General features: G+C 44.7%; 1 protein-coding gene across 1 annotated transcript in view; it reads left to right on the top strand.

The window, feature by feature from the left end:
- Positions 1–3,936: 3,936 nt before the first annotated feature.
- The window catches only part of SLC25A20 (solute carrier family 25 member 20), a 32,066-nt gene continuing 10,679 nt past the window's right edge, over positions 3,937–25,323 (top strand). The window contains exons 1-4 of the mRNA XM_024738321.1: positions 3,937–4,136; positions 10,643–10,735; positions 14,651–14,778; positions 18,134–18,224. Coding sequence (XP_024594089.1) covers positions 4,032–4,136; positions 10,643–10,735; positions 14,651–14,778; positions 18,134–18,224 — 417 coding nt within the window. The 5' untranslated portion in view covers positions 3,937–4,031. The remainder of the gene's footprint in view (positions 4,137–10,642; positions 10,736–14,650; positions 14,779–18,133; positions 18,225–25,323) is intronic.

Below are 25,323 nucleotides of genomic sequence, written 5' to 3' on the forward strand. Positions count from 1 at the left end.
GCTTCTCATTGCGGTGGCTTCTCTTGTTGCGGAGCACAGGCTCTAGGCGCACGGGCTTCAGTAGTTGTGGCACAGGGCTTCAGTAGTTGTAGCTCATAGGCTCTAGAGTGCAGGCTCAGTAGTTGTGGCACACGGGCTTAGTTGCTCTGCAGCGTGTAGGATCTTCCCAGACCAGGGCTTGAACCCGTGTCCCCTGCACTGGCAGGCGGATTCTTAACCACTGTGCCACCAGGGAAGCCCAAGCAGGTGGATTCTTTTTTTTGTTTGTTTGTTTGTTTTTTTTTTCAAGCAGGCGGATTCTTAACCACTGCACCACCAGGGAAGCCCGGGAAGCAGAATTAGGCAAAGGCAGAAGTTAAACTGTGTTGCAGCCCAATGAAGCTGCCGCCAACCTAGCAGAGAACACTGGAGTTAATATTGCCTGTCAGAGTGTCTAATACCAGGCCAGACTGGTCAGGCATTAAATCCCTACCTTGCTCAGTCACTGGGTGTGGGCTGTCTTGGGAAGGGTGTGACCTAAGGGGAGGCCCCTCTCATTCATGTTTGAGTCCTAGGGTCTAGGAACAAGGCTTCTCATATGAGGTCCAAGGATAGCTTCAGGTTCTCATGAAATTTATAGCAAACCTGGAGGTACATATGCATGTGTATGTTTTTCTGGGGAGAGGGTGCCAGGAATTCTCCACCCCCCAAATGGCTAAGAACCACAGGTTGGACAATGTCTAGCATATGGGCAACTTGGTATCCATCTCCTGCATCAGTGTGTTATGGAGTGGGGAGAGGAAGGATACTCTGTGCTGAAGGAGACAGGATATGTAAAAGCCTGGCTGTCGGCGGTGGAAGGTGAGTTAAGTAACAGGTCTGTGTGGTAAACCAGTAGAAGCTCAGTTTGCTCAGAGAGGAAGATACAGTCTAGGGAAAAATAAGGTTGAAGAAGTAAGGTAGCATGAAATTGTGAAAAACCTTGACTGCCCCTGAGCCACTTATATTTTATTCTGATGCAATGAGGAGCTGAAGAGGTTTTTTGGCCAGGGAATGACACATTCAGATTAAATTCAGATTAAATTTTTTCTTTTCTTTTCTTTTTGCGGTACACGGGCCTACTCACTGTTATGGCCTCTCCCATTGCGGAGCACAGGCTCCGGATGCACAGGCTCACGGGCCCATGGCTCACGGGCCCAGCCGCTCCGCGGCATGTGGGATCTTCCTGGACCAGGGCACGAACCCGCGTCCCCTACATTGGCAGGTGGACTCTCAACCACTACGCTACCAGGGAAGCCCATTCAGTTGAGTTTTATAGCTGTGTGTAAGGCTTATCAGATGAAGAAGCAGGAAGACCAATTGTTTAGTGGATTATCAGTTACCCTATGAGGATTTAATAGAAGCTGGTGAGCTTCAGTGGAGTCCACCTTCAAGTGTGTCGAGGTTTGCCAGGAGGATTTACCAGGTTTACCAGGAGGGTTTATCAGGAGGGCGGTTCTATAACAAACACCATCTCTTCCTGAAGCTGCAGATTGACTCTAAATTAGATCCTCTTCTGCAGCTGGAGTGCTACAAGTCACAAGTGAAGTAAACATGGTCCCATTACCATCGCCAATCCAGTGATGAGCACCAGGCTCAGTTAATGCCTTTACTGCCTCTCGTTGCACCACTGTAATTTTCCCTTAACTGGTCTCCCTGCTTCCATTCTCTCCCAAGACAAATTCATCCATCCAAAATAGATTTTCTAAAACAAACCTGATCATGTCAACACTGTGCTTAAAATTCTTCTATGGTTCCCCATCCCCATCTAGAAAAAGCCTGTAACACAGAGTAAACAGGCTTTTGGGCCTTGCCCCAGCCTCCTTGCCTTCCACTCCCCTTCCACTCCCCTGGTGCCTTCTGCACCAGTCAGGCCCACTCACTTCCTGATCCCAATCCCGATCCTGTCACTAATCTATCCACCCCTAGCATACATGGTGCATTCTCCTTATTCTAGGCTTCCTGCTAGCCTGGGAGTGCCTACAGAGGAGGACTGTTGTTAGGTTAGCTTGGCAGTGAGGTTCCTGCTGTAGATAGGGGTATGTTTATTGTTCACAGCTTTTTTTAAAATAAATTTATTTATTTATTTACTTTTGGCTGTTTTGGGTCTTCATTGCTAGCCGCGGGCTTTCTCTAGTGCAGTGAGTGGAGGCTACTCTTCATTGTGCTGTGCGGGCTTCTCATTGCGGTGGCTTCTATTGTTGGGGAGCATGGGCTCTAGGCGCGCAGGCTTCAGCAGTTGTGGCACGTGGGCTCAGTAGTTGTGGCTTGCGGGCTTTAGAGCGCAGGCTCAGTAGTTGCTGTGCACAGGTTTAGTTGCTCCACGGTATGTGGGATCTTCCTGGACCAGGGCTCAAACCCGTGTCCCCTGCATTGGCAGGCAGATTCCCAACCACTGCACCACCAGGGAAGCCCTGTTTACAGCTTTTTAATTTGATAAATTACAAACATACAGAAATGATGAAAGAGTAATATAGTGAATACCTGAATACCGTCCACCTAGAGTCAATAAGTCAAAAACATTAGCATCATCCTTAACTCCTCCTGAATACCGTCCACCTAGAGTCAATAAGTCAAAAACATTAGCATCATCCTTAACTCCTCTCTTATGTACCTTATATTCTGTTCATTAACAATTCCTCGGCTTCCCTGGTGACGCAGTGGTTAAGAATCTGCCTGCCAATGCAGGAGACATGGGTTCGAGCCCTGGTTCAGGAAGATCCCACATGCCGCAGAGCAACTAAGCCCATGCGCCACATCTACTGAGCCTGTGCTTACAGCCCGTGAGCCACAACTACTGAAGCCCGCGCTCCTAAAGCCCATGCTCCACAACAAGAGAAGCCACCACTATGAGAAGCCCGTGCGCCACAATGAAGACCCAACACATTCAAAAATAAATAAGTAAAAGTAAATTTAAAAAAAAACACAAAAAACAATTCCTTTAACTTTTTCCTTCAGAATATATCCAGAATCCAAACACATCTCACCATCTGCTGTGCTGTGCTCTGATGGAGTCCAGCATCTGTGACCATGACCTTTAACCTCCTCAAGGCTCCCTGCTTCGTAGTCTACCCTCAACCCGCAGAAAGAGGGATTCTATTAACTCATAAGTCAGACTATGTCAATCCCCTGCTCAGAACCCCAGAATAGCTCCCATCTACTTCAGAGGAGAGACTGATGTCCTTACAGTGGCACACAAAGCCCCGCTTGATATGCCAACATTACCTCCATATCTTCCTAACTCTGCTCTAGCCACAAAGGCCTCCAGGTGGTTCCTCAAACAGGCCAGACACAGGCCATCTCATGGCTTTTGCATTCTTTTCTTTTGCCTGGAAGATCTCTCCCCCTCCCCCCATATCTATGGATATATCACTTCCTCAGCTTCTCAGTTCTTGAATCCAGTCACCTTCTCAGTGAAACTGTCCTTTACTCACCTAATGAAAATTGCAAATTCCTTGCCCCCCAATACTCTCTAATCCTTTTTCCAGATTTATTTTTCTTCATAGCAGTTATCACAACTTGATACACTATGCATTTTTCACTTATTTATCTTTGTTATGGTCTGTAAGCTCCACAAGAACAGGGACCTATGTGCTGTGCTAACAGCTGTGCCTCCAGCACCTGGAAGGGCGCCTGTCACATAGCAGAGCGCAATCGACTTCTGCGGAGTGAGTGGAGGAACGGGAGCTTAAGGGAGGAAACACTCAAGTCCGGGAAGACTTCCTGGAGGAGTAAGTCCACCACCCGCCGCCACTCCCAAACACCGCCCACGAGGCATCCGGGCCCGCCCCGCTCCCTTAAGCCACGCCCATGGAGGCGGGCTGCGGCCGGAAGCACCTCCCCTCGGCGGAAGCCGGGCCTGGCAGGCGGTCTAGGCCCTCCTCCCGACCTGCCCCGGGCTCATGCCCCTCCCACCCGAAAGTGGGTGAAAGGTCGGCGGCGCCGCCCCCGCGGCTGGGGCAGTGGAGCGGTGCTCTTGGGAACCGACAGGCACGGCGACTGACGGACGTACCATGGCAGACCAGGCGAAGCCCATTAGCCCGCTCAAGAACCTGCTGGCCGGCGGCTTTGGAGGCATGTGCCTGGTGTTCGTGGGGCACCCACTGGACACGGTCAAGGTGCGAGAATGCTGGGGCGCGGGCTGGAGGGAGGAGGCTCGGGCAGGGCGCGGAAAGTAGGGTCTCCCGCGAGGCTTGGTCTGGAATAGAAGCGGAGTCCGTGGGAGCTTCCATGAGAAGTCTAGGGAATCTCCCTTTCGGGGGTCGGGGAAACTGTTCCTGCACCCCAGAGAGCTGGACGTTGCAGAGTGAGCAGCCTCTAACCGCCCACCAAGGGCTCTTGATTTAAAAAAAAGTTCTCTGTTCGGAAGCCTATTCTGATCTGGCGCCACTTCTTTGAGGATGGTAAAGAAAGAGCACCGCCCCAAAGCTCTGACTTCTGAAAACCCTAACATTATCAGCAAGGTTGAAAAAGGCATCTGTAAATCCCGCTTCAGGAAGAGAGCTAAAGACTGAGGCAAGGTTATTCCAGACATGTATTTTGACACATTCCTCTGGGCCCAGAGTGCTCCATCACTATCTCCTTTGAACCTTTCTTGACCATCTTCAGCCTGTCACCCCATGTTAGCCTGAGTGGCCTCCTGTGGGAAGCGATGATATCCTCACTGACTGAGCTCCTTCCAGGGAAAGCAAGTGATCAGCTTTCCCAGGGCAAGGCTGATCCCCACAACAACCTGGTGAGGAAGCCGTGGTCAGATTGAGGCTCCAGGAAGGGGGAAACTCATCAGAGCTTGTTCCCTGCTTATCCTCACATTATGCATCAACTCTTTCCCCTGCAACACTTTCAGCAAGACCTTGCTGGAGACCAGAGTCCATACCCTGTGACTTAGCATTCAAAGCTTCATCCTAGTTTTCTATGGTTATTTCTGCGCACACTTGGAGGAAATTGACAGATCATGGCCAGGGTGAGCCTGTAGGGAGCAGGCATGAACCCTGTGTAGGAGACTTATTGGAATGTTGGATTGGGTTTCCTCCACAGGGAAATTGCTTTGGGGACATTCTCCAGGCAAGTTTGGGCAGCAAGCTCTTTGCTGCCTTTCATCTAGGAGAGGATCTGGGGTCATTCTATCACAGGACCAGGATTAAAGCAACTGGGCTGGTTTGGGCACTGTGAAACACAAAATCAGATGTTTATTCAGTAATTGGTAAATGCCATGTGTGTTAGGGCTTCCCAGACAGTGGTGGTTCTAAGCAGCACTGATGTAAGGGAGAAGAATTGTCTGGCCTCTCTACTCTTGGTCTTGTTAGTTCTAGGCAGCTGGAGCCTCTCTTTAAAGAAAAACGAAACCCTGTTGCTCCCTAATACAAATGTTGCTCCTACCTCCATATCCTCGTGTCCTTCCTCCCCAGTCAGATGTCATTCCCAGGAAGGGCCCGAGGACCTCTATACTGAAATGGAAATGACTGAAAATGCTCACTGCATTTATTTTTTTTTTTTTGCGGTACGCGGGCCTCTCACTGTTGTGGTCTCTCCCGTTGCGGAGCACAGGCTCCGGACGCGCAGGCCCAGTGGCCATGGCTCACAGGCCCAGCCGCTCCGAGGCATGTGTGATCTTCCCGGACCGGGGCATAAACCCACGTCCCCTGCATGGGCAGGCGGACTCTCAAGCCACTGCATTTTTAATAGCCAGAAAGTCCCCTTTTAGCTTAAGCCAAAACCACAAATTGCCCACTACTGTCCTTTTGACCTCTAAGAGCCAGGTGGCCTCCAATCAAAGCTTGGTCTAGAGGCACTTTCAGAGGTCCGAGGCGACTAACTGTGGTCTGGGAAGGCAAGAGGTGCAGCACTTCAGTTTGGAAAGGCTTTATGGCACGTGATGAAGGGCTGGCTGAGTTCTGACTGGAGAAGTAGGGGGACCCAGACATTCTGGGTAGGGGGAAGGCAGGAGTGAAGGTGGATATAGGCTTGATAGTGGGAGCAGGCTGTAAAATAAGACCAGCCGTGGAGGACTTTAATGTTCTTGCTGGGCCTGGGTGGCGGATGTCATGATAAGACATGTAAGATTTATACAAAATCACAAAATGGTATCAGTCAGAAGTTTTGGTCTATTTCTCTCTCTACTAACTTGGACAGGTTGTGCCTGACCATGGACGATCTGAAGACCAAATAAGGGATTTTGGATGCAAAGCAGCGGGAGCCTCTAGACATTTCTACTGTTGTGTCCCATAAACTCCTCAGATATGCATGTCACCTCCATTGCCTAGAGAGTGAGTTCCTTAGTTTGGGACATAAGGCCTTAACAAAATCAAGAATGAGAAATTTAAAGTACTAGAGGAACAGCATGATGAAATGGTGTCTTGGAAAAGTTAGTATGATAGCAACCTGAGAAGAATTAGGAAGCAGAACTCAGAGCAGGAAAAATAGCAAGGAAAAAGACTGCAGAATATATAACTGGGTGTATCAGTTATCTCTGGTGGTGTAACAACTTATCCCAAAACTTAGTGGCTTAAAACAACAACAATAGGGACTTCCCTGGTGGTCCAGTGGTTGGGACTCTGTACTTCCACTGCGGGGGCCACGGTTCCATCCCTCATCAGGGAGCTAGGATCCTGCATGCCGCACAGCATGGCCAAAAAATAATAATAATAACAAGTGTTATTATTAGGCGAGGATGTGGAGACCTCGGAACTCTTGTGCACTGTTGTTGGGAATGTAAAATTGTATAGTGACTGTGGAAAACAGTATGCCAGTTCCTCAAAAAATTAAAAATAGGATTACTATATGATCCAGCAATTCCATTTCTGGATATATACCCAAAAGAATTGAAAGCAGGGTCTTGAAGAGATATTTGTATACCCCTGTTCATAGCAGCATTATTCACAATAGCTGAAACATGGGAGCAACCCAAGTGTCCACAAATGGAAAAATGAATAAGGAAAATGTGGCATATACATACAATGGGGTGTTATCCAGCCTTAAAAAGAAGGAAATTCTGGGGCTTCCCTGGTGGCGCAGTGGTTGAGAGTCCACCTGCCAATGCAGGGGACACGGGTTCGTGCCCCGGCCCGGGAAGATCCCACATGCTGCGGAGCGGCTGGGCCCGTGAGCCATGGCCACTGAGCCTGCGCTTCGCAATGGGAGAGGCCACAACAGTGAGAGGCCCATGTAAAGCAAAAAAAAAAGAAGGAAATTCTGACCTTGCAACCACATGGATGAATACTGTAAACATTAGGCTAAGTGAATTAATTTACTAATTAATAAACGAATTCAGTTTTATAAGGCAGAAAGAATTCTGGATGGTGGTGACAGTTGCACAACGTTATGAATGTATTTAATATCACTGAACTGTACACTTAAAAATGGTTGAGATGGTAAATTTTATGTGTATTTTATGACAGTAAAAAAAAAAAAAAAACAACCCAAACTGGGGGGATTTCCCTGGTGGTCCAGTGGTTAAGACTCTGTGCCTCCACTGCAGGGGGCGCAGGTTCGATCCCTGGTCAGGGAACTTCCGCATGCCATGCAGTGTGGCCAAAAAAATAAAGAAATAAAAAATAAAATAGTTAAGGAAAAAAATGGGCAAAGGATCTGAATAGACATTTCTCCAAAGAAGATATACAAATGGCAATAAACACATGAAAAATATTCCACATCATTATCCATCATGAAAATGTAAATAAAAATCACAGTGAGATACCACCTAACACCCACTATGATGGCTATAATTGAAAATAAATAAATAACAGGTGATGGGATGTGGAGAAACTGGAACATTCATACAATGCTCTTTGGAAAACAGTCTGGCAGTTCCTGAAAAGGTTAAACATAGAGTTAGCATATGACCCAGCAATTCTCCTGTGATGGTTAATTTTATGTGTCAACTGGGCTGTGGGGTGTTCAGATATTGGTCAAACATTGTTCTGGGTGTATCTGTGAGGGTGTTTTTGGATGAGATTAGCATTTAAGGTAGACTAAGTAAAGTAGATTGCCCTCCCTAATGTGGGTGGCCCTGTTCCAGTCAGTTGAAGGCCTCAATAGAACAAAAAGCTGAAACTCCTCCCTCCTGACTGATTAAGCTGGGACATTGGTCTTTTCCTGCCTTTGGACTCAAACTGAAGCATTGGCTCTTCTTAGGTCTTGAGGCTGCCAGCTTTTTTTTTTTTTAACACCTGTATTGGAGTATAATTGCTTTACAATGTTGTGTTAGTTTATCTGCCAGCTTTTGAACTGGGACTTGAACCATCAGCTCTCCTGGTTCTCAGGTCTTCAGACTTGAACTATCCTATTGACTTTCTTGGGTCTCCAGCTTACTGATTGCAGGTCTTAGGATTTGTCTGCCTCCATAATTGTGTGAGCCAATTCCTTATAACAAACAAACAAATAAATAAATCTACATGTCCTATTGGTTCTATTTCTCTGGAGAATCTTGACCAATACAATTATGCTTGGGTAATATAATATCCAAGAGAATTGAAAACATAATATCCACACAAAAACCTGCACACAAAAGTTTATAGCACCATTATTCATAATAATAAAAGTGGAAAAAATGTAATTTGTCATTATCTGATGAGCAGATAAACAAAACATGGTATATTTGTACAGTGGAATACTATTTACCCATAAAAAGTAATGAAGGACTGATACATTCTACAACATAGATGAACTTTGAACACATTATGCTAAGTAAAAGAAGCCAAGTGTGAAAGACCACATATTGTACGATTTATTTATATGAAATATACAGAATAGGCAAATCCATAGAGATGGAAGCCATATTAGTAATTGCCAGGGGCTGAGAGAAGAGGGGAATGGGGAGTGACTACTAATGGGTGTGGTGTTTCTTTTTGGGGTGATGAAAATATTCTAAAACTGATTATAATGAAGGTTGCACAACTCTGCAAATACACTAAGAAGCACTTAACTGTATACTTTAAATGGGTGAATTTTATGGTATACGAATTATATCTTAATAAAGCTGTTTAAAAAAACCCAATACTGAACCAAAGACCCTCTCCTTCAACCAAAAGCAACAAAAAGATGCTGGCCAGGACTGTACTAATCTGAAGGATTGGCTTCTGTGTGGTTCATTCACAGGCTGGCAGTTAGTGCTGGCTGTTGTCAGGAGGCCTTCTTTCCTCCACACGTGACCTCTTCAGACTGCTTGAGTATCCTCATAACATGGTGGCTGACTTTCCCCAAAGCAAATGACCTGAGATGAAGACAGGCAGAAGCTGACCTTTCTGTCACCTAGCCTTGGAGAAGTCACATAGCATCAAAACCACTACATTCTGTTCGATAGAAGTGAGTCACTGAGTCTGGCCCACATCCAAGGGGAGGGGAATTAGGATTAACTTTTTTTTTTTTTTTTGTGGTACTCGGGCCTCTCACTGTTGTGGCCTCTCCCGTTGCGGTGCCCAGGCTCCAGACGCGCAGGCTCAGCAGCCATGGCTGACGGGCCTAGCCGCTCTGTGGCATGTGGGATCTTCCCAGACCGGGGCACGAACCCGTGTCCCCTGCATCGGCAGGTGGACTCTGAATCCCTGTGCCACCAGGGAAGCCCAGGATTAACTTTTGAAGGGGAAGAGTATCAAAGAGTTAGTGGGCATATTTGAAAACCATCACACTGGGTAAGAATAGGTGAGGACTTGGCCTAGGAGAAGACTTCAGATAGAGAGAGGAAGAAATTAGGATTCTGGAAGACTCTTGAAGGAACTCTCCAAAAACCTTGGTGCCTATGTGAATAAGAGGAGCAGAAGTAACAGGAAGTGGTCGGATGCTAGAGTTTCAAATCCTGAGAAAGAGGGTAGCCTGATGGCTCTGGCACAAATGGGTGATTCATCAAAAGGATGAGATTCTGGAGGTGATATGAGTAGGGACAGCTTCTCCAGGCAGTTTGAAATGTAGCCCAAAAGGTGGGGAGAGAAGGTCTGAAGATGGCTGAGTAAAAGTCATCACTGAGCAGAAGCTGAAGCCCTGGAATCTGAGTTTTCTAAAAGGGATAGTGGAACAGATGAGTAGGCTACTTAGCCTTGGAGGACGCCTGGAGTAGAAAAGGAGACAAAGGAAGGAGTGCCAAGAAGGGAGGTTTAAAGAGAGACAGTTTGAAGCATTGGATACACCAAAAGGTGGAGAAGGATGAGGACCAAGAAAAGTAGGATCAAATCCACCTCACTCCAAAATATCTTTGTTGAGCACCTTACCTAACCACCGACAAGGCACTTCAAATGGGTGTGGAGAGTGCCTAGAGCTGAACTGAGCTTTGCATTCACTGGCACATGATTTGACCTCACTAAACCCAGCCTCCTCATTTGTAAACTGGTAGTACCTATTCCACTGGATCATTGTGGGATCCATTAGATAAGAAATAAATAGCAAAAGTAAGTGGCTGAGGAAATCAGAGGAACTGTGACTCTCTCCAAAAGCATGCTACTAATGACTTGTGAGTACAGGGTTTGAATAAACTGGAGGAAAGAGAAGTCTGATCCAGCAGATAAAGTGAATGCTGAAGACATGCACAGAGGTGCAGCTTTCTCTGTTAAGAGTTTAGCAGACAGTTGGGCCATTGCTACCGACAGGCAGTTCTGATTCTGGGAAATGACTGTATTTTAACTTCTGGTTTCAGGTCCGACTGCAGACGCAGCCCCCAAATTTGCCTGGACAGCCTCCCATGTATTCTGGGACCTTTGACTGTTTCCGGAAGACTCTTATGAGAGAGGTACGGAATCTTGGTGCTGGGCATTTCTCTTATTCAGAGGAACAGTTTCACAGGGTTGATTTATTACTTCTCTGGGGGATAGGGTGACTTTGCGTAGTTCTGATGGAGGTCTAGCCCACAGCTGTGGCTCTCTCACCGTGCCATCCTATGCTCTCCTATTGTCATCGCTCTGGAGTCTTTGATAGTTCCAGCTACTGTTTTATGTGAATGACTGAAGCTAATAAAATGGTTCTAAAATGGTTCTCTCTTTTGGAAGGCACAATTTAGACCACAGGGAATTCATGAGGAATAGTTGGAGACATGAAATAGAAGAAAATGCAAATCTGGATCAGTCAGTTTGACAGGGATCAGTGTCAGAAGTTCACATAAAATCTGGAGGAAGAGTCAGCCAGTCTGAGGAACAGTGAAAGAAGCTAGCAGAGTCTTCAAACCCCTAGACTAAACTAACTAAAGGAAACTAAATTGCTTTGAGGTTATTGAATTACATAGTAATTTTTCAGATATTTCTTAAAGTGAAAACATGGGATTTTAAAAAAGGTTTAATTACTAGTGATGTTTATTTCTGACTTCATTAGCATATATGTGACAAGACCTTGTTGAGAACTTTTCCTTTGTTTCCTAAAATATAACTCTAATATGAATAAATATATATGTAGTGTTTATTAAATATACAGAAACTGAGAAGCAGGTGTCACCTAGATAAAGAGGGGATGCTGGTGATTGATGGACTCGGTCTGGGAGGAAAAGTTGTTCCCAGGGTTCCTGCAGGACCCAGGCATGGGAGGAAGATTTTGAGGTGGAGTCTACCCAACCACCTATGCGTGAGACGATGCTGCCTTTTCTTCTGTAAGGCTCTCTTCCTTTCATCAGCCCAGAATGGAGTCTGATCGGTGTCCAGTGGAGTCTTTGGGCTTCAAGTCAGCTAAGAGTTCTCTGCCTTTACAGAGAGGCAGGATTACATGCCTCTTGGTCAGCAAATGTTATTGAGGACCTATTCAGCGCCTGGGCAGTGTGCTGGGTGCTGGAGGCCTGGTGAGAATGGCTCATATAAACCCAACTCTCTGCAGAGTTGAATAGGCTTCCTTAGTTTATGTTTGTGCTTGTCTCTGGGTTTTGCTGTGCCAGATTGAGCTCTCTGCTTTCTGGTGCTGCCAGACGGGTCTTGGTTGTGCTGCATGGAACTGGGTAGGCCAGACAGTGGAAGGAAGGCTAAAGGAGTTGTTGGGAGGCGTGGGTTTGGCCCTCAGGCCTTGGGCATCCTCTCAGCCCAGGTGGGAAGCTGTGGGAGGGGCTTTTGGAGGGCTTTGTCACCTGCTGCTTTTGCAGATCCTTCTCAGAACTTTCTCTTCCTATTCACCTTTCCTATTTACCTCCTCTGCACTTTGTCCTTGGTGAGTCTGCTTACAGCCTGTAGCAGTGCTAGACCTTTGCAGGATCTGGGAGGAGTACTGACGGTACAGTTGTGCCCCTTGAGTTCTGGAAAGAAGATGGGTTGTGAATGGTCAGGGTCTGTAGCGAGGCAGGTTCTCCAGCCTAGGTCTGTGGACCCTCTCAGTGTGCAACTCCACCCTGTTTCTCCTGCTACTTTCTGTAGGGAGCAACTTTAACACTTTTGTGTTTTGTTTTAAAAATTGTCCCTTATTTGTATTAAAATGATACAAGCACTTAGTTTGCTACTGAAGGACTTGTAACAAAGTAGCCCTCCCACCCCAATTCTCTAGAGGTTACTTTCAGCTCTCTCAGTTATTAATGCTGTTTTCTACCTAGATGCATACGTGTATTTTATACATTTAAAAATGTGTTTTAAAACTAACACAGGGACTTCCCTGGTGGTGCAGTGGTTAAGAATCCACCTGCCAATGCAGGGGACATGGGTTCGAGCCCTGGTCCGGGAAGATCCCACATGCCGTGGAGCAACTAAGCCCGTGCGCCACAACTACTGAGCCTGCGCTCTAGAGCCTATGAGCCACAACTACTGAAGCCCGTGCACCTAGAGCCCATGCTCCACAACAAGAGAAGCCACCGCAATGAGGAGCCCGCACATGGCAACAAAGAATAGCCCCCGCTCGCCACAGCTAGAGAAAGCCCAGGCGCAGCAACGAAGACCCAATGCAGCCAAAAATAAATAAATAAATTAATTTTTTAAAAAATATAACTAACACAACATTGTAAAGCAATTATACTCCAATTAAAAAAAAGAGAGAAAAAAATGTGTTTTTGCTACCTATTTGTGGTAGATGATTTTAACTCTTGCATTCCTTATCACCTTTCTGCCCTGCCCATATAATTTTATCATACTTTGTGGTTTAGTACAATTCGGTGTTTTCATGATTACAACTTTATATGTGTTTTTCTCTGTTAACTAAGTAATGTTCTATGATGTGCATTTCATTTCTTGTACAACTTTTTGTTTTTCTTGAGGTTGGGTTAAAAATTGCATCGGTTTCATTTGCTTGTGTTTCTTTGAATCTCTGCCTCTGTCATCCTGTACCCTAAATGCCCTGTAGAATACCTTTTTGTTTGGTTTTCCACACTGCCTAAATAGTTATAATCTGTTGTTCCAATGTTTATTGTTTTGCTTTGTTCTTCTTGGAAAAAACAAACTCTTCCTGGAGTCCTCTATCCTCATACTCCCACGTAGACTGGTTTCTTCCCAGGCCCACTGTACCAGACACCATCCTGGAAATCCCCTTCATCTCTCTTGGGCCAAACTCGTGGTCTCCTGGGTCCCAGATCTTCCTCTTCCTTGATTTACTAACTTGTTTGGTTGGGATATCTATTTGTCTATTTATTGGCTACTACATAGTTGCTTTCATTATCAAACTGTACTAGTGAAAATTGATGTGCAGTCTTACTATTGTCTTTAACAATAAAAACCCCATGTCTTTTTTTTGGGGGGGCACACTGGGCGCCTTGAGTGATCTCAGTTTCCCGACCAGGGATTGAACCTGGGTCACAGCAGTGAAAGCCTGGAATCCTAACCACTAGGCCACCAGGGAACTCCCCTCATGTCTTAATACTTGGGAAATACAAAAATTTCGTACACCTCTAATGTCACCCCAAAGAAGTCACATTGTACATTCTGTTTTGTAGCCTGCTTTTTATTTATTTATTTATTTATGGCTGCATTGGGTCTTCATTGCTGCATGTGGGCTTTCTCTGGTTGTGGCGAGTGGGGGTTACTCTTCGTTGTGGTGTGTGGGCTTCTCATTGTGGTGGCTTCCCTTGTTGCGGAGCATGGGCTCTAGGCATGCAGGCTCATTAGTTGTGGCTCGTGGGCTCTAGAGCACAGGTTCAGTAGTTGTGGCGCACGGGCTTAGTTGCTCCACAGCATGTGGGATCTTCCTGGACCAGGGATTGGACCAGGGATCGAACAGGGCTCGAACCCATGTCCCCTGCATTGTTAGGCAGATTCTTAACCACTGCACCACCAGGGAAGTCCCTGTAGCCTGATTTTTTTTCCCTTAGTAGTCTCTTCTCATGTTACAATGTGATTTTATGGCTATGTGATAGTCAATTTATGGAATTCCCATAATGTGTCTCAATCTCCTATTTGAGAATTTTTAGGTTCATTCCAGAATTTTGCTACTTAATAAATTCCTGATGTCATTCTTTTCTATATCTAAGTATTTCCTTAGAATACATTTCTAGACAGAATTTTCTGATGAAAGTGTAAGCTACATATTTCCAGATTGCCTTCCAGAATAGGAGCTGTTTTCAGTTTCTCCAGCAGTGTATAAGAAGACAACTATTTCTGATAAATGTGGGAGTATTCTTCCTTTTAAAAGCTCTCCTTGCTTGGAGGGGAGGTGAGGGAAGGAGGCCACAGGTCAGAGGACACACTGCTTCCCTGTTTCAGTGATGTAAAAGTTAGCTGTGTCTGTAAACAGCTTCCACTTCTGTGATTCCTTGCAGGGCATCATGGGTCTATATCGGGGCATGGCCGCCCCCATCATTGGGGTCACCCCCATGTTTGCCGTGTGCTTCTTTGGGTTTGGTTTGGGGAAGAAACTGCAACAAAAACACCCAGAGGATGTGCTCAGGTGAGTACTTACAAGCCTGGAGGACTCAATGCTGTTCTGCCTGGTGGTGTGATACAGGTTAAGGGAAAGAACCTTGGCTGACAGGCAGTGGCTGTCCTCCTGGGTCCCCAGGGCTAGCTCCTGGTTGCTCCACGTGAGGGAGGTACTTGAGTTTTCCTTTGCCCTGTGAACCAAAAGGGAAAAAGAAAAACTCAGATCCCTCCCCCACCCCCTTATTAGGTTGTCATAATTTCTTCTGTGAGGTAGTATCGCTTAACTCCACAGCATTGGGAGGTCTGAATGCTAAAATGTGTGTAAAATGCCATGAAGGTACCTGGTGCTGCAGTAATGACAGCAGCGGCCTTGTTTCCCATCACCTGGTTGGGAGAAGGGAAGGTTCCAACTTTTGTTTTACTTCTTTTTTTTTTTTTAATTATTTACTTACTTATTTTTGGCTACATTGGGTCTTCGCTGCTTCACGCAGGCTTTCTCTAGTTGCGGTGAGAGAGGGCCACTCTTCATTGTGGTGTGTGGGCTTCTCATTGCAGTGGCTTCTATTTTTGCGGAGCACGGGCTCTAGGCATGCAGGCTTCAGTAGTTGTGGCACACAGGCTCAGTGGTTGTGGCTCTTGGGCTCTAGAGTGCAGGCTCAGTAGTTGTGGCACACAGGCCTAGCCGCTCCGTGGCATGTGGGATCCTCCCGGACCAGGGCTCTAACCTGTGTTCCCTGCATTGTCAGGCGGATTCCTAACCACTGCACCACCAGGGAAGCCCTTCATTTTAATAACATAATAATTTCAGATGTTGGTTTCTCTGGGTTTTTAAAAAATTTAATTAATTAATTAATTTGGCTGCATTGGGTCTTTGTTGCTGTGCACGGGCTTTCTCTAGTTGTGGCAAGCGGGGGCTACTCTTCTTTGCAGTGCACGGGCTTCTCATTGCGGGGGCTTCTCTTGTTGTGGAGCACGGGCTCTAGGTGCGTGGGCTCAGTAGTTGTGGTGTGCAGGCTTCAGTAGTTGTGGCATGCAGGCTCAGTAGTTGTGGCTTACGGGCTCTAGAGTGCAGGCTCAGTAGTTGTGGTGCACGGGCTTAGTTGTTCCACAGCATGTGGGATCTTCCCGGACCAGGGCTTGAACCCGTGCCCCCTGCATTGGCAGGCGGATTCTTAACCACTGCGGCACCAGGGAAGTCCCTGGTTTCTCTGTTAAAGTGAAATAAATTAGTATATTTCCTTTCAGTAAACTTTAAGTTAGATTTGGGTATGAAGAGGCAGATGAGGCAGAATTATAGTTCAGAATTTACAAAGTAGTTAATGAAAACAGGCTTCTTGGGATGCAGGGGAATTCTGAGTTGAAACATGGGATGACAAGGCACACTCAGTCTGAGCCGTGCAGGCTGCCAACTCCTGGGAGGGGCTGCAGGCAGCACAGGACCCTGGCTAGGCTTGGGATTGGGAGCTCAAGGGAGGCAGCCCAGGGTGCCATGTGGTTGTTTTCTGTCACTACTTCAGGCCACAGCAGGCTGAGTAAGGGTCTGGACATAGAAATGCTCATAATGTGAAACTCTATTTTTGGAGTCCTTGTGACCCACTGAATGTGACCAGCTTCTATAAAAAGCCACAGGTGGCCCCAAATGTGGGTGTGTGGGGCTTCCTTTTGAAACTGTGTTTGACTGTTGGTAGTCCAAATGTCCTATGGACACATGTCCTCTTTGAGCACCTGGTCTTTTAGCTCATGTGCCAGCTCACACGGGCCATGCACAAGAACCCCCGTGGGGTCACTGCTAGTACTTCAGCCTGGAGGTTGTATTCCCTATATTATGGTGTCAGTCCTCAGAGAAGCACCCTTCCTGCTTAAGCAAAGGTTGAGACACTCAGGTTCCTGCCCCCATAATCCTGCCGTGCTCTGAATCCTGAATGTCAACCCTGCCACCTTCCCCTCCCTGCAGTAGTGTTTGGGGACAGTATGGAAAGGACCATTACCAGGACCTCGGGTCCAGCACTCACAGATGCTTCCCTCATGTGGGGGTGAAGGGTGGCAGAATGGGCCACCCATGTAGGGTGTCTGCATGGTACCCTGTGCACACATAGACCCTGTTCAGAGGAAAGTCCTCAGTCCTGGGAGATGGAGGTATGTCCAGCCTAAGGTCTGGGCATACATGGAAGAACAGATGTTGGTCTCATGAGGTGAAGTTTTGTTGCTGAGAGGACTCCTCTTGGGGACAGCAGTGTGAACTGAGACTGTAAAGGAGGCCATGCATGAAAGCAAGTCTCCTGATTGTTGAACAGTCAGCTTGTGTGCTGGGCTTGCATGCCTGAGGTAGTTGTGTGAGTGCCTGGAAAAAACAGGACCATTGAGACTGGTGCCCTGGAAGGAAGGACCCGAAATGGATGTCTCCCTTTCCCCATTTGACATCTGTTCTCTGGGTTTTGGGCTCCTTGTAGTGTGGGACAGGCCTGAAGGCTCAGCTATCAGAGGCTTGGGGTTAGGAGGGGCCTGCGGCCCAGGCAAGAAAGTGAAGTTTTTCAACAACATTTGCTAAATTGTGGGAACACTATTGAAATGCTAATTGTAGCTCTGTACTCCACTGCCTCCAGACCAGTCTGGTATAGCTAATCTTAGAAAGAAAAGGAGATGCCAGAGGTGGGACAGGCCGTGACACCAGGAGCCTCCAATTCCACCAAATATTCAATGTGGTCCATTCTGTGAGGGCCATGGTGAGGATCCATATCTCTGGCCACTGGGGGACTATTCCCTGCATGGAAGGCCACAGGACCCATCATGTCTGTGGGTACCATCCGTGACTGGGCCCTTCCCAGCATCTTACAGCACATTCCTCACAACTGGCCTGGCTGGCCCCCTTAGCCTGTGGAAGTGGCCACAGCCATTCCTCCGGCCTTGACACCGTCCTTTGTGAATCTTGGCTTAAAATGTTCTCAGGCCCTTGGTGATCCAGAGGAGGCGAGATTGGAGGGGAACTGGGGTTGATTGAGGTCTGCATTCTGGGTTAGAGGCTTTTTTCCGCAACAACCCTGAACTTTACAGATCAAGGCTCAGAGAGGCCTGGAAACTCGTCCATAGTCACTGTGCATGGCAGGCCGGGGAGGAAACTTCTCCCATGGGTGAGGCCATCTGAGTGTGCATGTGGGCCTCGTGACCAAGCTCATATTGCTCTTGGCACTGAGACCCCTGCCTTGGGAAATTTGATGTCAGAATATACCTAGACCCTGGGTTTTGTGTGAAATATGCTTTATTTGTTCTGGACTTCTGCCCAGTCCAAGTACTTATTTTTTCTTTCAAAGTCCTCTTTGCTGGGATTGCCTCTGTTCTGGGTGGTTAGTCACAGGTTCTTGCCTCTTGTTATTTTTTCAATATAGCTACCCCCAACTATTTGCAGCTGGGATGTTATCTGGTGTATTCACCACGGGAATTATGACCCCTGGAGAACGGATCAAGTGCTTGTTACAGGTGAGGGTGTGATCTGGGGTGGGGGGATATGATTTGGGGGGAGGTGGCTAGCTTTTTCCATTGGGTATACAATTTTGTGTAGATGTTTATGTCCTTTCACCCTTTATAAAGACTTCAGGTCAGGTGTGCAAAACAGTTTCAAGTTTTTCAGGAACATGGAAGCAATCGTAGTAGAATCAAGAACCAGGACAGTGTAACAAATCAAATGTCACACCTGTGATGGGTGAGCTCAGACTTATCCACCCTAATTAGCAGCTACTTCAGGAACTCTGAAAGGTAAGTCATGTCTCATCAGAGGTGGAAGGGAGGCTGCTCCTGCCTAACATGTTAGGTCTCTGCCATTTGCCCAAAGGCTCAGTGCCCTTAAAGTGTCTGGCTTGTTCCCAGGCCAAGGGTGTGAACTGACTGCCTGCCTTACCACACAGGGCTCCTTTTTAAAAACGTGTTACTGCTTTTTTCTTCTAATGGCTGAAGCAATTTAACACACAGTCTTTACTAGAAAAATTTTGGTAATGCAGAGAAGCACACAGAAAACAATGTATTTATCACCCATGATACCACCCCACTGTTATGCTTTCTGTGTGAATTCTTCTAGTCTTTTTGGTAAACTTGTATTAAAAAAAGTTATCTTTTGAAATAAAATTGGGGTCACATATTGCAATAGTTTTGTAACCATTTTTTTTCATTTGATATGTCACAATATTTTTGTGATTTTTTTTCTCAAGCATCATTTTCTGTATTTTATTTCAATACATGGCTGTCATTTACCCAATAATACCTTATCTGGGGACATGACAAATTATATGCCATAGTGAAGATCTTTGTAAATAAGTCTCTGCATGTGTTCCTGATTATTTTCTTAGGATAAATGTCTAGACTTGAAATTAGTATGATTAAAGGTAGGTACTTTTCTTTTTTAAGGTATGTACTTTTTAAAAAGGTTTTTAGTGCATTTTACTAAATGGCCCTCCTATAAAAGTCTGTCATTTTCTATTCCTGTCAAAAGTATAAGAGCTCTTACTTCCCAGCAGATTCTGTGGCATCTAATTTATAATCTCTGCTAGTCTGATGGGTGAAAAATTTGCATTGTTTTAATTTTTCTTGCTTTTAATTGTCGGTGGGGTTAATTTTTTTGATGCATATTAGCTGTTTGTATTTTTCCTTTGTGAAATGCCTATTTGTGTTCTTTGCTCATTTGTTTGTTTTTCTATTGACTTATAAAAGCTTTGGACATGTTTGAATTTATTATTTTGTTTTATTTATTTATTTGTGGCTGTGTTGGGTCTTCATTGCAGCGCAGGCTCTCTCTAGTTGCCGCGAGCAGGGGCTACTCTGTTGCGGTGCACGGGCTTCTCATTGTGGTGGCTTCTCTTGTTGCAGAGCACGGGCTCTAGGCACGCGGGCTTCAGTAGTTGCAGCACACGGGCTCAGTAGTTGTGGCACGCGAGCTCTAGAGTGCAGGCTCAGTAATTGTGGCGCATGGGCTTAGTTGCTCTGCAGCATGTGGGATCTTACTGGTTCAGGGATCGAACCCGTGTCCCCTGCATTGGCAGGCGGATTCTTAACCTCTGTGCCACCAGGGAAGTCCCCAATTTATTATTTTTTTAAATTTTTATACAATTTTTAAAGGTTACACTCCATTTACAGTTATTACAAAATATTGGCTGTATTCCCCAAGTTGTACAATACATCCTTGTAGCCTGTCTTACACCCAATAGTTTGTGCCTGTCACTCCCCTACCCCTAAAACCTTTGGACATATTAAGGTTATTAATTTCTTATCATATTTGGCAAGTCTTTTTCATGCTTTGCATTTGTCATTTAATTTTGTGCATTTTTAAAATTAAATTTTTTATTTTGAGATACTTATAGATTCACATACAGTTGTAAGAAGTAATACAAAGGGAAATAAAGAAATAAATAAAACAAAAGGATCCCATGTACCCTTTATTCAGTTCTTCCACAGAGGTAATATATTGTAAAATTATAGTACAATATCACAACCAGAATATTGACATTGTTACAGTCAAGATACAGAACAATTCCATCATGCCAAGGATCCTTCATGTAGCCCTTTAATAGCCACATTCACTTCTCATACCCCACTCCAGTCCTTAACCACCCCAGCAACCACTAATCTGAATTCTATAAACCTGTAATTTCAAGACTTATATAAATGGAACTATACAGTATGTAAACTTTTCAGATTGGCTTTTTCAACTCAACCTAATTTTCTGGAGATTCATACAGATTGTTGCTTATATGAATAGTTCATTCCTTTTTAGTAGTCCATGGTGTGGATGTACTAGAAATATGTTTAACTTTTCATTCATTGAAGGACATCTGGGTTGTTTTCAGCTTTTGGCTATTATAAATAAAGATGCTATAAACATTCATGTACAGAGGTTTTTCTGAGAAAATCAGTCTTCATTTCTCTGGGATAAATGCCCAGGAGTATAATTGCTGAGTCATGTGGTAGTTGCATGTTTAGTGGGGGTTTCTTTGGGGTTTTTTTGCCACACCGCGCCAGCATGTGGAATCTTAGTTCCCCCATCAGGGATCAAACCTGTGTACCCTGCAGTGGAAGCGTGGAGTCTTAACCACTGGATCTCCAGGGAAGTCCCATGTGTGTTAGTTTTTAAAGAAACTACCAAACAGTTTTTTCAGAGTAGCTATATCATTTTACATTTCCACCAGCAATATATGAGTGATCCAGTTTCTCTGCATCCTCACCAACATTTGGTGTTGTCACTGTTCTTAATTTTAGCCATTCTGATAGGTGTGTAGTGATATCTCATTTAATTTGTATTTTCCTAATAGCTGAGGATGTTGAACATCCTTTCCTGTGCTCATTTGCTGTATGTATATCCTGTTTGGTGAAATGTTTGTTCATGTGTTTTGCCCATTTTCTAATTGGATTATTTGTTTGTTTGTTTTGTGGTATGTGGGCCTCTCACTGTTGTGGCCTCTCCCGTTTGCGGAGCACAGGCTCCGGACGCGCAGGCTCAACGGCCATGGCTCATAGGCCCAGCTGCTCCGCAGCATGTGGGATCTTCCCGGACCGGGGCACGAACCTGTGTCCCCTGCATCGGCAGGCGGACTCTCAACCACTGCGCCACCAGGGAAGCCCATTTGTTTTTTTATTATTGAGTTTTGAGAGTCCTTTATTCTAGATACTAGTGCTTTGTCAGATATGTGGTTTGCAAATATTTTCTCCCAGTCTATAGTTTGTCTTTTCATCCTCTCAACAGAGTCTTTTGAGCAAACATTTTAAATTTTGATGAAGTCCAGTTTGTTAATTTTTCTTTTATGGATTGGGTTTTGGGTGTTTGGGGCATCAGGTCTTAAGAACTCTTTACCTAGCCTGCAATCCCAAAGATTTTCTAATATGTTTTTTCCAAAAGTTTTATCTATAGTTTACCTTTTACATTTAAGTCTGTGACTCCATTTTGAGTTAATATTTGTATTATGTATGAAAATTAGGTCAGAGTTGTTGTTTTTTTTCTTTTCCCTAGGGCTGTCCAATTGCACCATACCATTTGCTGAAGAGACTTATCTTTCTTCCACTGAATTGTGTTTGCATCTTTGTTAAAAATCAGTTGAGCATATTTGTGTGGGTCTACTTCTGGGTACTCTAGTTTCTTCCATTGATTTATGCATCTGTCCCTTCACGAATACTACACAGTCTTGATTAGTATAGCCATATACTAAGTCTTGAAATTGACTAGACTGATGCCTCCCACTTTATTCTTTAAAAAAAAAATGGGGACTTCCCTGGTGGTGCAGTGGTTAAGAATCCGCCTGCCAACACAGGGGACATGGGTTCGAGCCCTGGTCCGGGAAGATCTCACATACCTCGGAGCAACTAATCCCACGTACCACAACTGCTCAGCCTCTGCTCTAGAGCCTGAGAACCACAACTACTGAACTCATGTGCCACAACTACTGAAGCCTGTGTTGCTTCACAACAGGAGAAGCCACCGCAATGAGAAGCCCCACGCACCGCAACGAAGAGTAGCCCCCGCTTGCCGCAACTGGAGAAAGCCCGCGTGTAGCAATGAAGACCCAACACAGCCAAAAATTAATTAATTAATTAATTAATGAAAAAAAATTGTTCTAGCTATTCTAATTCCTTTGTATTGGGTTGGCCAAAAAGTTCACTCAGGTTTTTCCGTAACATCTTACAGAAAACTTTGGCCAACCCAATATTTCTATGTAAATTTTAGGGTAATTTAGAAAATTGAGAAAAATCTTGCTGAGATTATGTTAAACCTATAGGTCAATTTGGGTAGAATTAACACATTATTTTGAGTCTTCCAATACATGGACATATTATATCTCTCCATTTATTTAGAACTTTAATTTCTTTCATCAGCATTGTGTAGTTTTCAGCATATAAGCTCTTAATGTGTTTTCTTATATACCTAAGTGCTTCTCTCTTAATTTGACTTTGTAAAATGGCATTGTAAATGGTATTATAATTTTAATTTTGTTGTCTACATTTTCATTGCTAGTTTGTAGAAATACAATAAATTTTTGTATGTTAATCTTGTATCATGTGAACCTTCCTGAATGCCCTTATTAATTCTAGGATTTTTTTTTGGTAGATTCCTTGGGATCTCCTATGTAGATAATCATGTTATTTGCAAATAGGGACAGTTTTATTTCTTCATTTCTAATCTATTTACCTTTTATTTCCTTATTTCACTGGCTAGAATTTCCAGTACTGTGTTGAATAAGAGTGATGAGAGTGGATATTTTTACCTTGTTCCCAATCTCATGGGGAAGTGTTCACTATTTCACTGTTAAATATGATGTTAGGTGTAGTTTTTTGTTTGTTTAGTTTTTTTGGCCGCACCACGCTGCATGCAGGATCTTAGTTCCCCGAACAGGGATGGAACACGGTGCCCCCTGCAGTGGAAGTGCGGAGTCTTAACCACTGGACCACCAGGGAGGTCCCAGATGTAGTTTTTTTGATAGATGCTCTTTATCAAGTTGAGAAAGTTACCTTCTATTCCTCTTTTTCTGAGAGTTTTCTCGTAAATGGATATTGACTTTTGTCAAATTCTTTTTCTTCATTTATTAATGTGATCATGTGATTTTTCTCCTTTAACCTCTTATACGGTTAATTACATCAATCGGTGTTTGAATCCTGAACCAATTTTGAATTGCTGGAATAAACCCCCCAACTTGGTCATAGTTTATAATTCTTTTTATATACTGCTGAGTTCTATTTTCTTATATATATATTTTTTTATTTATTTTTGGCTGTGTTGGGTCTTCGTTTCTGTGCGAGGGCTTTCTCTAGTTGCGGTGAGTGGGAGCCACTCTTCATCGCGGTGCGCGGGCCTCTCACTGTCACTGTCGCGGCCTCTCTTATTGCGGGGCACAGGCTCCGGACGCGCAGGCTCAGCGGCCATGGCTCACGGGCCCAGGCGCTCCGCGGCATGTGGGATCTTCCCGGACCGGGGCACGAACCTGCGTCCCCTGCATCAGCAGGCAGACTCTCAACCACTGCGCCACCAGGGAAGCCCCTATTTTCTTATATTTTGTTAAGTATTTTTGCATCTATAGTCATGAGAGATACTAGTCTGTCAGTTATTTTTCTGTCTTGTCTTTGTCTGGTTTTGATATCAGAATAATGCTGTCTTCATAAAATGAATTGGGAATTGTTCCCTCTTCTATTTTCTGAGAGGGATTATGTAGAATTGGTGTTAATTTTCCTGTAAACATTTGGTAGAATTTTATAGTGAAACCATATAGGCTTGGAGATTTTGGGGGAGGAATTATTAAATTATGAATTCAATTTTCTTAATAGTTACAGGGCTATTCAAATTACTTATTTCATATTGGGAAAATTGTGGTAGTTTTTTTTTTTTTATATTTTATTTATTTGGTTGTGCCAGTTCTTAGTTGTGGCAGGTGGGCTCCTTAGTTGTGGCTTGCCAGATACTTAGTTGTGGCATGTGAACTCTTAGTTGTGGTTGCATATAGGATCTGGTTCCCTGACCAGGGATCAAACCTGGGCCTCCTACACTGGGAGCACGGAGTCTTATCCACTGCGCCACCAGGGGAGTCCCTGTGGTAGTTTTTGGTTTTGTTTTTTTATCTAAGTTGTCAAATGTGTGTGTGTGAAGTTCTTTGTAGTATTCCCGTATTGTCCTTTATACATTGGCAGATTCTGTGGTGTTATCTTCTGTTTTATTCCTGGTATTAATAATTTGTAGGGCTTCCCTGATGGCACAGTGGTTAAGAATCCACCTGCTCATGCAGGGGAAATGGGTTTGAGCCCTGGTCTGGGAAGATCCCACATGTCGTGGAGCAACTAAGCCCATGCGCCCCAACTACTGAGCCTGCACTCTAGAGCCGCGAGCCACAACTACTGCAGCCCTCGTGCCTAGAGCCTGTGCTCCTCAACAAGAGAAGCCAGTGCAATGAGAAGCCTGCACACCACAACGAAGAGTAGCCCCCGCTTGCCACAACTAGAGAAAGCCTGCGTGCAGCAGCGAATACCCAACACAGCCAAAAATAAATTAATTAATTAATTAATAAAAAACCAATAATTTGTGACTTCTCTCTTTTTTTTCCTTGTCAGCCTCACTTGAGGTTTGTCAGTTTTATTGATCTTTTCAAAAAAGATTTTTCTTTCTTTCTTTTTTTTTTTTTTGGCCATGCCACGTGGCTTGCGGGATCTCAGTTCCCTGAATCCAGCCCACAGCAGTGAAAGCCCAGAATCCTAACCACTAGACCACCAGGGAACTCACCTCATTGATTTTCTTTATTGTTTTTCTGTTTTCAATTTCATTGGTTTCTGCTTGTTTTTTTTTTTTATTATTTCCTTCCTTTTGCTTGTTTTGGGTTTTGTTTGCTTTTCTTTCTTTTTTTTTTTAGGTGTTTGAGGTGCAAGCTTAGATTATTGTTCTGAGGCTTTTCCTCTTTTCTAACATACACAGTCAGTGCTATAAAGTTTCCTCTCAGCCCTGCTTTAGCTGTGTCCCACAAACTTCAACATATTTTAATTTTCAGTCAGTTCAGTGTGTTTTTTCTTTCTTTCTTTCCTTCTTTCTTTCCTTTCTTTCTTTCTTTCTTTCTTTCTTTCT

Source organism: Neophocaena asiaeorientalis, unplaced genomic scaffold (assembly GCF_003031525.2).
Source record: "Neophocaena asiaeorientalis asiaeorientalis breed wild unplaced genomic scaffold, Neophocaena_asiaeorientalis_V1.1 scaffold680, whole genome shotgun sequence".
NCBI lineage: Eukaryota > Metazoa > Chordata > Mammalia > Artiodactyla > Phocoenidae > Neophocaena > Neophocaena asiaeorientalis.